At 56.2% G+C, this 12,382-nt stretch overlaps 2 protein-coding genes across 3 annotated transcripts in view; both read right to left on the bottom strand.

Moving 5' to 3' along the window:
- Window positions 1–2,139: 2,139 nt before the first annotated feature.
- Window positions 2,140–8,780, bottom strand: Abtb1 (ankyrin repeat and BTB domain containing 1). 2 transcript variants are annotated; one of them, XM_057786606.1, is made up of 12 exons: window positions 8,157–8,780; window positions 7,220–7,282; window positions 7,091–7,146; window positions 6,038–6,182; window positions 5,740–5,899; window positions 5,594–5,639; window positions 5,211–5,327; window positions 5,004–5,122; window positions 4,769–4,867; window positions 4,517–4,684; window positions 2,789–2,989; window positions 2,140–2,700 (listed from the first exon to the last, which is right to left on the bottom strand). In XM_057786606.1, the coding sequence occupies exons 1-12, from the start codon at window positions 8,210–8,212 to the stop codon at window positions 2,494–2,496; spliced, it is 1,437 nt and encodes a 478-aa protein (XP_057642589.1). In that variant the 5' UTR covers window positions 8,213–8,780; the 3' UTR covers window positions 2,140–2,493. The 2 variants fall into 2 exon arrangements, with proteins under 2 accessions (XP_057642589.1, XP_057642598.1); XM_057786615.1 differs by lacking the exon at window positions 8,157–8,780 and adding an exon at window positions 7,520–7,543.
- A 161-nt stretch (window positions 8,781–8,941) lies between these two features.
- Podxl2 (podocalyxin like 2) overlaps window positions 8,942–12,382 on the bottom strand; it is a 35,161-nt gene continuing 31,720 nt past the window's right edge. The window contains exons 5-8 of the mRNA XM_057771676.1: window positions 11,783–11,939; window positions 11,408–11,469; window positions 9,871–10,050; window positions 8,942–9,359 (exon numbers count right to left, since the gene is read on the bottom strand). Coding sequence (XP_057627659.1) covers window positions 9,147–9,359; window positions 9,871–10,050; window positions 11,408–11,469; window positions 11,783–11,939 — 612 coding nt within the window. The 3' untranslated portion in view covers window positions 8,942–9,146. The remainder of the gene's footprint in view (window positions 9,360–9,870; window positions 10,051–11,407; window positions 11,470–11,782; window positions 11,940–12,382) is intronic.

Here is a 12,382-nt window from a genome sequence, read left to right as displayed (position 1 = left end):
TCCTCCTGCACTCCCTCCCATGGTGGTACAGCATTAGTCCCTGTAAAGGGCTTCTTTAAAGTGGTCTTTTCTTGTCCACGGCCAGTAGTGTGAGCTGAGCTGATATCAAAAATCCCAGCAGAGTGAAGGCAGAGGCAACAGCAGCATCATGACAAGTGAGTGGTCAACAGGCTGTGATGCAAACGGGACATAGCAGCTGATCAGTTAGTTCAAGAGCTGCCCGGCCAGGGAGAGGGCAGTAAGAGTCGAGGCTGTGGGAATGGAGACCGAGGAACAACAGTAGCTGGAAGGAACCAGGGAAGAGAAACTGCAGGCCCGGGTCACTAGCAGAGTTCCCAAGAACTGGCTTCAGGACCAAGAGTCCCAAACCTTGAGCCAAGACAGTGTTAAAAGTACTCCAGACTTGCCAGGCTACACAGGAGGGCAACATTGGCTGCAGCTAACAGCTGAGGAGTCGGATTTCTAGGGTGCACACAAGAGCTGTACCACTTACAAGGCTACAGGTCGTGATAGCTAAGGCTGCAGGGATAGTGGGCACCATGTGCGGCTGCCCGCTGTTGTCAAACACGGAGGAAGAAGAGCAACCAAGACCGACACTAGAAGAGCATCTCATTTCCTATGGTTTCTAGCTAGGTAGACTCAGCAAAAGGGCGCTGGTCAGCTGCTGAGCAGAAACACTAACACGACCTACATGCTGCCCAGGCCACTGTGGGCTAAAGCCCAGAGCAATGAGTCCCCAACCTGAGCACCTGGAGTCCTGGCTCTCTGCTTTCTATAGCCTGAAGCAACCAGACCCCAGCTCTCTGCAGCCTCTGGCTCTGCCAGTCTAGCACCTAGATGACCCACTGGAGACCATCTCACCTGCTCACAACTGCTATCTGGGCAGAGCAGGAAGGATCCCATTGCATAATAGTAGCAAGGCTGGTGTCTCCGACTTGCAACACTCAGGTTTCTACCTTACGCTAAAATAAGGAACTGGGCATGTGTGCTGTTTGGGGACCCCATCTACACTCTCACCCACAGTCTGGCTCTGTGGAGACCTTACTGGGCCACCAAAAACCCAGAGAATATGGATTCCAGGGTACTTAAAATTCCTATGTTTGTGTTACTTTAAATTCCTATGTTCACATTATTAATGTCTGATGGAAAATGGAAACTGATTTCAAATAACATCTCTTCAAAAGATGGACTTGATTTAATAATCAATCGCACACGAGAAGACATGCATGATAGTTTAAAGCTTTCCCTTTCCCTTGTGAAGTTAAACCCACACGTCCTGAACTGCCCGTGGCCTGAGTCCCCATCCTCCCTGTCCCTGTGGTTTCAAAGTACAAGCTTAAAGATGCAAGTCATTGCCACACCCCTGCTGGGCTGGCACCTCCCAGCAGGTGGCTCCTGGGATGCTTCACAAACACCCAGGCTCGCCCCAGACCAGGGGTAACCCTAAGCCTTCTCAGATAAGCACACACTTGAACTCATCTCCCCAGCTTGGAACTCGGGAGCACCCCAGGCCCTGGTAGTGCCAGCAAGACCCCGCCACCCATCTAGTCTTCCCCTCTGCTCGCGGTGGGCTCTGGAGCACCTGCCTTCCATCTTTGCACCAATCGCTAGAAAAGCCTGACTGAAGGCAACTGGTCCCAGCTGCGGCTTCAGATCTTCCTCCTTATGGCCAACAGATGAGAGCAAAACAAATGAAAAGGTGTTAGTGAAAGAAAGGGGGGGGAGGACCTAGAAAGTTCTGGAAAATGACCAACACAAAGACAGGGAGATTTATAACATTTCAGGGTAACAAGCACAGGTCGATGGCTATCCAGGACTGGGGCCAAAGCAAAGGTCATTGCAGGTCAGAGGGTCATGGTCCATAGACCGAAAGGCATCCAGGGAATACCGTATGTCTCTGATGTCTTGGTCTGTGTAACTAGGCCACAGAGGCAGACCTGCTGTGGTCAAGTGGCAGAAGTAAATGCCTATTGACTCAGAGCCTCTTTGCCAAGCCTTGGTTGGGGTCACCCTCCAGAGTGTCCCACTGAGGATACCCAAACCCCCAACCCACAGTCCCCAGCTTTCCCTCCTTACCAGTTCCACTTCTCAAAGCCTGCCCTCCCAAGCTGCACCCCAACAAAGGCTCGGGTCTCCACAGTGAATTCAAGCTTTATTGCCACACACACTCCTGGCTTCCTGTCCAACCCTGTACATGGAAGTAGCCGAAGCAAGTCAGGGCTGGGCAAGTGCCAGGAAGGAGTAGGTGGGTTGCTGGGGGAGAGGGGACTGAGTTCAAAGCCTACCACACCCCAGCTTTCCCTGAGTGGTGACAGCCCCAAGTCTCGGGGCTTATTTGTGCACTAGGGGAGGCGGCTCATCCCAAGAACTTGTGAAGTCCCCAGGAGCCCAACGAGTCCCCTCTGTCCACTGTAATGCCACCAAGCGTGCAAGAGCAACAGTTTCTGCATGCACACACTGCACATGCTTGTCACCCTAGCTGCAGGCAAGGGTTCAGCAGTCTAAGCCAATGGACACCAGCAGGTCTTCAAGTGCCCGCAGTCGCTGCTGTGCCTCCTCAATGGCACTGTAGGTCTGGACTGTGCTAGCCACATGGAAGCGGATGTCATCAACCAGTGGAATGGAGTCTGTCTCCTGCCGGGCGGCCACAGCCGCTGCCTCTTCCCGCACGGCCTCCACAAAGTCCTCTCGCTCTACCAGCTGCAGAAGAACAGGCTCAGTGCAGGCTGGATCCCAGCGCAGGCTGTCTCCTGCCCTCACAGCCTCCCCTCTCTGCACCCCTGCCCACCTTCTCGATGACCTTGGCCATGTACTCAGTACACTGGTCCTCCAGTCGGGCCAGGCGAAACAGCTTGGCTATGCGCCAGACACCAACCACACTGTCCTCCTCCAGCATCTGGGCCAGGCTGCGGCCACAGAGTCGCTTCAGACCAGGTAGAAGGTACATGTCGGCCACACTCAGCACATCATAGGCCAACTCAGGGGGAAGCTGTGGAACAAGAAGGGACACAGGGACACCAGTTATCACCAAGGGCTCCCAGGGTCCAGGGTGGAGGCCCCAGTGGGGACAGGAGTGACAACTCTGGAGGCTGGTCCAGGTCCCTGAGGGTGCAATGGGCAGAAGAGTCTGGGCAGAGACGGTCCTGTGCCTAAGGCAGACTAGTGCTTAGGGTTGGAGGCCTTCTAGGAAAAGCCGTGTGGGCTCAGTCACAGACTTGAGTACCCCACCTCCAGCTGTGAAATTCCAGGCAAGTCCCTTCACCTCATGCCTGTTTCCTCATCCGTGGAGTAGAGAGATTCATGACAACCCTGAAAAACTGTAAAGTGAGCTGGAGATGTCTATCTCCAATTCACAAGCACAGGCATGGCTCCTTCCACTGTGAGATCACACGGATTTGAGCAGGGGACAGCTAAGGTCTTGGCTGGGTGGCCCAGGGACTGAGCAGAGGGCGAAAAGGACTATGCCACTCCACTTCAGGCTGCCACCATGCCTTCTAATCGACTATGGTCCTGTGGTCACATGCATAAGACTCAGGGAAACACATTTATCTTCCATCTTCTTAGGGATACACTGAAGCACTGAGCAGGTATATAACCTGCCTAAGATGACATAGCTCACAAGAGACTAATCTACTGTAAGACCATGTTCAGAAGTCAATCCCCTCCCTGAGCTATTAAGAATGTTCTTGGGAGCCAGGTAGTGGTGGCACATTCCTTTAATCCCAGCACTCTGGAGACGGAGGCAGGCAGATCTCTATGAGTTTGAAACCAGCCTGGTCTACAAAGCAAGTGCCAGGATAGGCTCCAAAGCTACACAGAGGAACCCTGTCTCAAACAAAAACAAAAACAGGAAAGAAAAAAACTGTTCTTGGGGTACAAAGGTTCTTCAGGAGGAAGCTTGTGACTCAGGATGACAGACTCAACCACAGAGTGAGTGGAAAACATGAGAAAGGAAGTGAGGGAAGGAGGCAGAAGGGAGGCTGATGGTAGAACCTAGTACAGAGGAGGCTGATGGGAGTTGGAGGCCAGGACTGGGGTCAACAGGAAGTGGTACAGGTACACACATTCCCATGGCTACATCTCAGTTGTAGTGGACAGAAGCTACAGCCTGAAGGTCAGGGCCACCATTCCTATACAGAACTTTCCCCGAACACAGCTTGCCCAGCTGAGCAGCTCTGCAGATACCATGTGACCCACCAGGCCCAAAACATTACCTTCTGAGGAGAGGTCTGCAGGGATGCCCTGGAGAAGCCAGAGAGTGGGACGCCCGGTCCCTCAGACCAATGAAAACATAGTTCTCTCCTGCACGCTGCCCTGCTGCAGTGTTGTGCACATACATGCACCAACACAGGGAACCTTGGCACTGCCTACTGCCACCCATAGGCCTGAGTCAGGAACTCTAGGGCAGCTAAGGACAGGAATGACCCCAAGAGCCCAGAACCCCAAGGACCTTAACAACCCTAAGGCAGACAGCCCAGGACTCTATTCCCCGTTGCCCTCCCACTGGGTGCCACACCTCAGTATGGTCACTGTATACGTAGTATAGCACATGAGTGAAGATCTCTGGGGAGATGTCGTGCAGGGTGACAACTGGGGGGTCCCCAGAGGCTGCAGGTTCCTCGCTTTCTCGAAAGTGGTCATCCAGCAGGGCCCGGAAGTAGTCACTGCGGCCACAGAAGAAAGCCTGAGGGTAAAGAGTTCAGAGGATACTAGTGCTGGAATCCGCCCCCAAGTGCTGGCCCAGGAGGGGACAGGAGGGGACAGGCACCTTGTGGCAGAGGAAGCTGGAGTCGGCCACTCGGAAGCAGATATCAGGGCAGCTGCTGAAGCCATCAGGACAGGGGAAGGGCAGCTCTCCTAGATCACCCTGGTAGAGGAAAAGTACCCATCAGAGAAAAGCTATTCATGAAAGGGAAGCAGCTTCCCAGGCTGGCCTAGGAGGGGAACCCAGCCCTGTTCCTAGACACCCTTCCTGCCCACCAGGCCAGCATGTCCTTCAGTACCCGCAGCTCAGGTGGCAGGGCACAGTCAGCCAGCAGAGCCAGATCCTCCCGCAACCGGGGATCTGCTGGAGGGGGCTCAATAGTCAGCACCTTCACACATGTGCCAGGCTTGGAAGCCACTAGGGGAAGAGGACAGCAGGGATTTAGAGAGCTTGACCAGTGCTACTGGCTGTAACCCAAGGCCTTGGACTGAGACCCTGTACACACCAAATTCAGACACCTTCTCGCATTTGGCCTCCAGGTCTTCAAGCAGGTCCCACAGCTGGCACTGTTTGGCCAGGCGTTCACAATCACTAACATGCTCCACACCGATGTCGAGGCGGCCTGGGGGTACAGGGGGCTGGGTCAGGACCCGAGAGTGATTCCTACTCAATGCCCTGGTTTCCTCTTCCAGAAGGCCTTGAGGCCTGCTCAGTTTGTGGATGGGATGTTTTCTTTCTAAGCAAGCAACTCAGTGCACCCAGTCTGAGTCAGGATGCTTGCATGCTGGACACATCCCCTCCTCCCCAAAGGTGAGTGACTTAGAAGGGGCACGTCAGCTCCGAGCCACCCTGGGTGTGCTGCTGTCCCAGCCCAGGGGGGTCAATCACCTGTGTACAGGTACTGCAACAGAGCCCCAAAGGCCACCGGGTTGATCTGTGGGCAAAGCAAAAATGAGAGGTCAGAGGGTACCACCCAGCATTAGCTAACTGCTCGCCCAGAGGTCAGCACTCTCAGCCAAGGCAGACAGACGCACCAGCGGGTGCCTGAGAACCACAACGCTCTTGCCCTTCCATTTGGTGTCCAGCATGTTGGCGAAGTAGGTGCTGCGAGCACCGAGGACACAACGGTGTGCCCGGAACGGCTTTCCGTGTACCACGAAGACCACATCACTGTGGATGCCCTGTTCCAGAAGCCTGGGGAAAGCCAGGAAAGGATGCATCACTTAGGCAAAAGCAGGTGCATCAAGACCACTCAGCACACCCCACCCACCTGAACCCACTGAGAGTGCGCAGTAACCCCCACCAGCGCTCCACGCTCCACCCCCTGCTCACCGCTGCAGGAAATCGTCATAGTAATCCCGCCTCCTGCAGGATGCGGTGACTTGTTTGTAGTCACGCAGCGCACGGCGAATGGGGTCGCTCAGCGCCCCATAGAGACAACGTTCTCCATCGAAAGTGTTGGCTTCACAGCGGGCTCCTACGAAGCAGTGCTCACCAGTCAGTGAAGGCAAAGGACACACAATCCGCGCGCTTAAACGTAGGCATATTCACGTGTACACATCAGATGGTATGCAGCCTAAGTGCAGACTAGATGGCTGGGTTGGTGTACAGCCATCCTGACTGGCAGATCTCTGCCCCAACTGAACCTACACTCGTGGGGCACATGAGCACTTTAGTATGAGACAGCCGCGATTATTACAAAACAGGACCATAGTGACAATGGTAGTGGCTGCTACACGGGGAGGCTGTGAAGGCCAGTGCAGTGGCTAAGTACAGGGCCTTGAGTGAAGCGAGAGGTGCACAAATCTAGGTAGGGACTCCGGTCTAAGCAGGAGGTGCGGCAATTGAAAAGACTTGAGGTAGGAGATGGCTTCGTCTAGTGGGGCACTAAGGGACCAGGTGTTGACTGGCAGCCAGCAGGTGGAGCCTAAGGAGTGAGTCCTGTGGAGTTTTCACAGGCAAGTCTGATTTTAGCCTTTTTGTCCTGTTATTTGAAACAAGGTCTCAAAAGGTAGCCTTGGCTAACTTTGAACTTGAGATAATCCCCCTACCTCAACTCTCTCTCCCAGTGATTGGATCACAAGTGTGAGCAACCATGCCCGATTGCTTTCCCCCCAAAACACTCCCGTCACCTCTGCTGTGGAAAAGATCCTCCCCCTGCAATATGGGGGCCAAGAGATCAGTTTAGCAGATCAATGGTGATATGGTCCAGACACCCCACCGGAACTGGTCTGGGTGTCAAGGGTGACATGGGGAAGTGGACAGAGGGTTAGAAAGTACTGTTTGTTGACTTTGGGGTGTTAACAAGAAATCAAAGGTCCATGCGAATGTGTAGTGAGGTCTCAGAGCTTACATCCATCCAGTCAGACCCTGGCCCTCTCTCACCGTTAGCCAACAGGTAGCGCACCAGCTCCTCATGCCCACAGAGGCAGGCATAGTACCTAGGAAAATACAGCAGTTGTCAGCACCGTAGCCCCACCCTACCCACCCAGATACCCCACAGCTCACACTCACAAAGGGGTGCTGTCCCACTTGTCCCGCACGTTCACCTCCACGTCTCGTTGCTCCAGCAGGTACCTGGGCAGGAAGTTCAGAGCCTGGGTCAGAACTGCGTCTGATCTGGGAGAGGAGACCAGGTAGAGGGGAAGGAAGCCACATCTCTCTGGGCTAGAGACCCCTCTGGAAAGGGCGAGGGCTGCGAGTGCACAGGCCTACAAGGATCGGCAACTGCGAGCTGGGTGACGGCCCCAGGTTTAGAAGGCTGAGAATTTGGTCTTGTAATATTTGGGGGAGAGAAGGTGATGGGGCCCCTACTTCAGCTGGGGAGGTGAAGGCAGAGAAGCCAGAGAAAAGCTGGTGCAGGCACTCTGGGAGTGGAGAGCAGGAGACAGGGGCAGATCTAGGGAAGAAGTGGAAAGAACAATGTTAAGATGCTGAGGAGAAGAGGCTATGAACTAGGAAGCCATCACTGGGACGCGGCAGCCCAGAGAGGATATCAAGACAGGGCCTGGGCTCTCAGAGTTGCAGTTACATTGAGGGAGGGGTCATTAGCTCGGAGGTGACATCTGGTGTTACAGACAGGCCTAAGGAGGCTTTGGGACAGAGCTGCAGCCTGACCTGCTTTGATGAGAACAAGGGGATTTGGAAAGACGGGCCATGGAAGAAAGGAGTCCATCAAAAGAGAGTGAGGGCCAGTATCCGTTCTCCTCCCCGCCTGCCCAAGGAGACTAGGATCTCGGTGCCAGGCTCGTACTGGCTGCATCAGGAGTATCTGCAACGCTTGATACCTCCGTGGAGGAGAGTCGTTTCCCAGCGCCGAGTTAGGTAAGGGACCTGGAGAACGATCTCTCCGGTTCGGTCAGCTTCGGGAGCCCCACGGCGCCCGCCCCGCACACCCATGCCCGACGCACCCTGAGGACACCCGCCCGCCTCCTGCACTGCAGGTCCTCACCGCACACGGCCCACGTCACCCTTCCTGCAGCTGGCAAACAGGTCGCTGGTGTCCATGGCTAGGGAGGCTGGACCCCCGGCCGAACGTTCTCTGGAGACCTCTGTGCCAGGCCGGATGTAAACACTCACGGCCCCGCCCCTCGCGGCTTCACCTCGCAATGCCCGACTGCGGCTCTGCAGCGGCGCCTGGCGTCCGGAGGACCGCTGACCCTTGCCTTCACGTCACGAAGACCTCTCATCCAAGCCCCACCCATCAACCTTGACCACGCCCACTTAGCCTCTAGGGGCCCTCTAGCTTGAACCCCACCTACACGTCTAGAGGACAACTCAACACCCCCAGGTTCCGCCCATTCGCCAGAGAATAGCTCACTACCAAGGTCCCGCTTCCCTAGAAGAGCCTCACCCGAAGAGCAGTCCGCTCCAGGCCCCGCCCGCCTGGCCCTGATTGACAGCACCGCCCCCAGGCCTGGCACGCCGATCCCTAAACACGGCCGTGTGCGGCTTAGGCCCCTCCCACAAGGCCACAAGGCCGGGGCCTCGCCCACTAGGACCTTCCTCTCCCAGCTCCGGGCTCCGCCTACCCCGCCTGGGTTTCACCCAGAGGACGATACACTCTTTAGACTCCACCCACAAGAGCCTGGCCACGCCCACAAACCCTACAGAATTGCCTTCCACCCCTATTGGCCCCGCCCACCAGCCCGCATGACCTCCCTGCCCCGCCTGCTTTTCCCCGCCCCCGCCCCACCCCCAGAGCATCGCCCTTGGGAAACAAGAAACACGCGTGGAGGCGGAGCGGCCCGCGCGTCTTGGCGGCTTTAATGGAGTCCGGGCGCGGGGAGCTGGCAGCCCTCGGGGCCGGGCGGGACGGGATGGGAGCTGCGCCGCGGTCGCCTGCTGCGGTGGGGAAGCGTGGAGGCCCTACGTGGAGGGTCGGGAGGGGCACGGGGCCGCCGCGTGGGGCAGTCCCGCGCAGTTCCACGTGGCCCGGCGCTCACAGGTGCGTGTCCTCCTCGAACATGTCCGAGTCCTCAGGGTCGCGCTTGCTGCCCATGAGCGCGCTCCAGCTGCTCGGGCCATTGATGGCCCCACCGCCGTTCAGGCTGGGCTGCTTCTCCTGCATCTCCGACTGGCTGTCGCTGGCCACGTCCAGCGTGGGATTGTCGTGGCAGCCGTTCTCCACAAAGCGCAGCTCCTCGCCGTGTGACTGCGGCAGCGGGAGAGGGAGCTGGGCACACCCGGTGACTGCCCACGCCACGCCCCCAGGGTGCACTCTGGGGCCCAGTAGTCAGGTTCCTGCAGCTCTAGCCTTAATTCTCTCCCTGTAAACCCTGTGACCTCCCTGGAGTCACCTGATTCCTCCCAACAGCCCTTTATAGATATGAGACTCCCCGAAACTCAGGGCAAGTGAGCTGGGCGGGATGACCAGGGCCTGTCCCTTTTCTCAAGTGCAGTTTACAGGAGACTCAAAATGTGCAGCTGCTCTTAAGCCTTGAAGAGCTGGAGAAGAGGAGGGGACCCCGGTGAGACTGGCACCCTTCACAGTGTACCTCCTCGCAAAGAAAACCACAGTACCAGCCTCGCAGAGAGGTAGGAGCAGGTCCCAGCCTGGCAGTGAGCACAGCTGAGTTGGTACAGGTCACCAGGTGAGGCTGCCGAGTGGCATTGGCTGATCTGGCAGCACTCCACATCTCCCAAGCCCTCCCTGACCTACTCACCACGTGTTTCAGCTTGGGCAGCCGACGCTGCCAGCAGTTGTAGAGTAGGCCAAGCACAATGATGATGAAGCAGATGACACCAATGATCACCAGCACCACAAAGAGTGTCCCGTAGTCACTGCGCACCTGGGTAGCCCGCGCCTGGCAGCTGGTGGTGGTGGAGTAGTTCTGGATGCCAATCTGGGGGTGTGGAATAGGACCTCAGCACAAGTCCTCAGAGCTACGAACATTGGTGAAGTTGGAGTGTCCCCGACAGGCCTGGGCCTGGACCTGTGCTCCCGGCCATACTACTCTGCCTCTACTGCTTCATCTAAGAATAGCCTCTCTCAGTGGCCACATCTCAACTCCTTCACATCCTCACTGATTTCTGTCCTGCCCGGCACTGGGACTGTTCTCCATGATGACAATCATGGCCCAAATAGATGGGGCCCCACACATGTCCCCATCAAATACACAAAGCAAAAAGGCACCTGGGAGATGCTCAAGTCCACCCCTCCAAGTCGGTGCCCTGAAGCATAGCTTCCACTTTAGGGGTAGGTGGTGTCAGGCAGGCAGCCTGGCATCATCGGGGGGCATGTGGAGATGCCCACCTACTGCCCTTTCTCAGTGGTAAGATCACAGGTGGCACATGCTGCCTGCAGCAGATTGCTCTGGCTGGGCTTCTGGCCCAGGGGCAAAGCTCCCTGCCGACCAGCTTCAGGCGAAAGAAGGGAACCAAGGAAGGGGAGGGTTATCTGAGAACCCTGGGGCAGAGGCTGGGCTTTGGCTCTTTCCTGTGTGAAAGCCAGTGGCCACGGAGCTTTGGGAGTCATCCAGGTGGTGCAGAAGCTTTCTATCAGGTAGGCTTGGTCCTTGCGACCTGGATGATCTCAGGCAAGGCACCTGACCTCTCTGGGCTCCAGCTTTCCTCATTTAATCCTTAAAACCCCCACAGAGTGGAGGAAGGGACCAATAGTCTGGACCTTGTCGGCATTGTAGATAGCCCAGAAACACATAACACCTTTGCATTATGACATCCTGGGTATCGTCAAACACTGCAGAGACCCTCCAAAGGGAAGACTAAACAGGTCATGGGTCAGGAAGAGAAAGCAGAGGCAGGAGTGAGGATCAGGAGTATTTGGATATCTGTACCTCCATATGTTCTGTATCCCAGCAGGGGCCAGAAGACCAACTGATCAGGGCCACATCTAACAATGGAAGGATGTTTCCCAGTTCCAGACACTGCCCAGCACCTCTCCAGTTTCCCTGGAGGGGCACTGGTAGGGACAGGGCCTATCTTGTTCCCCCTCCATTAGGTTCTGTGTGATACTTCAGACACTGTCCTACTTAATCCCCTCTGCCCTGACCCCTCTCCCACCATGGCCTGGGGTGTACAGTCCTTTTGCTCAGTTGGTTGCCTGCACATGCTCTTTATATCTGGAGTGGTCAGGGCACACCCCTGTCCTGGAGCAGGCTGTGAATTCTTTTGGCACTTTTGAGAGTCAGGGATGGGAAAGGATGCTGCAGTGGCCTCCAAGGCAAGTCCCTGTATGCTTACCTCCTCCAGATTCCTGCGGATGCCACTGAGCATGGAAAGGACTTCTTGAGTGGGTACCACCCCTGGAGAAGAAATGCCATCATCACCACAGCACCCAAACCCCTCCTAGGGCAGCTTGCCTGAGCCTCCTCTGCTACACTTCTGGTTCTAATCACACCCATATATGTTCCCTGCTTGACCTGCTTCCCATGGAACACCACGTGACAGGTGTGATGCTAGAAGCGTCTGTAGCTCAGGGGTCCTGCTCTCATAGTGTGTGATGTCTACACCTGTCTCCTCATCACCAGAACCCAGCACTGCTCCACCCAGAGTTCGTTCCTTCCTGAGCCCACAGTCTGAGCCTGTGGTGGGACACCTCTCCCATCTCCTGCTCACCCTGCTCGCCCACAAGTGTCATCAGCAGGTGCTGCTCTTTCTCACTGGGTTTGCTCAGAGAAATGTGCCAGTCCCCACGGTGCCCACTGCGATGGCGTGGCAGGACCTCCTCCATCAGGGCTAGAAGCTGTAGTCCGCGGTGCCGCCGAAACACTTCCTAGGGGTTCAAAGGAACGAAGCTCAAGGAATGGTGATGGTCTGTCCTCATCTGCCCTCAACCCATCTCCCAAAGGCCCAGATGGCCCTCTGCCTAGCTTGGTCGGCTCTGGGACCGCCTGAGAGCAGGGGATAGGCAGATAGATTACAGCTTGTTAGTTCACTTCCATCTGCAGGTACATGGTAAAGGTGTATGCCTGCCCCAGAGCCACTCAAGTGGAGGGGACGTGGATCTGTCCTCTGACAATGACAAACTGGGGTTTGCAGTGCTTCCAGAGGCCTGGAATATGTACATGATGCCCATGGCAAGTTGAAGGAAAGGCACAACACTAAGTCCCCAGAGCCACCAAAGAGCATGAAGGCTGAGAACGGTGGGCGGGGCTTCTTTGCTGGTCATTTCACCATGTGGCCAGCACTGAGCCTTGAGAGAGTGATGGGAGTCCC

Source organism: Chionomys nivalis, chromosome 1 (genome assembly GCF_950005125.1).
Source record: "Chionomys nivalis chromosome 1, mChiNiv1.1, whole genome shotgun sequence".
Classification (NCBI taxonomy): Eukaryota; Metazoa; Chordata; class Mammalia; order Rodentia; family Cricetidae; genus Chionomys; species Chionomys nivalis.
This window is presented reverse-complemented; position numbering and strand designations above follow the sequence as displayed.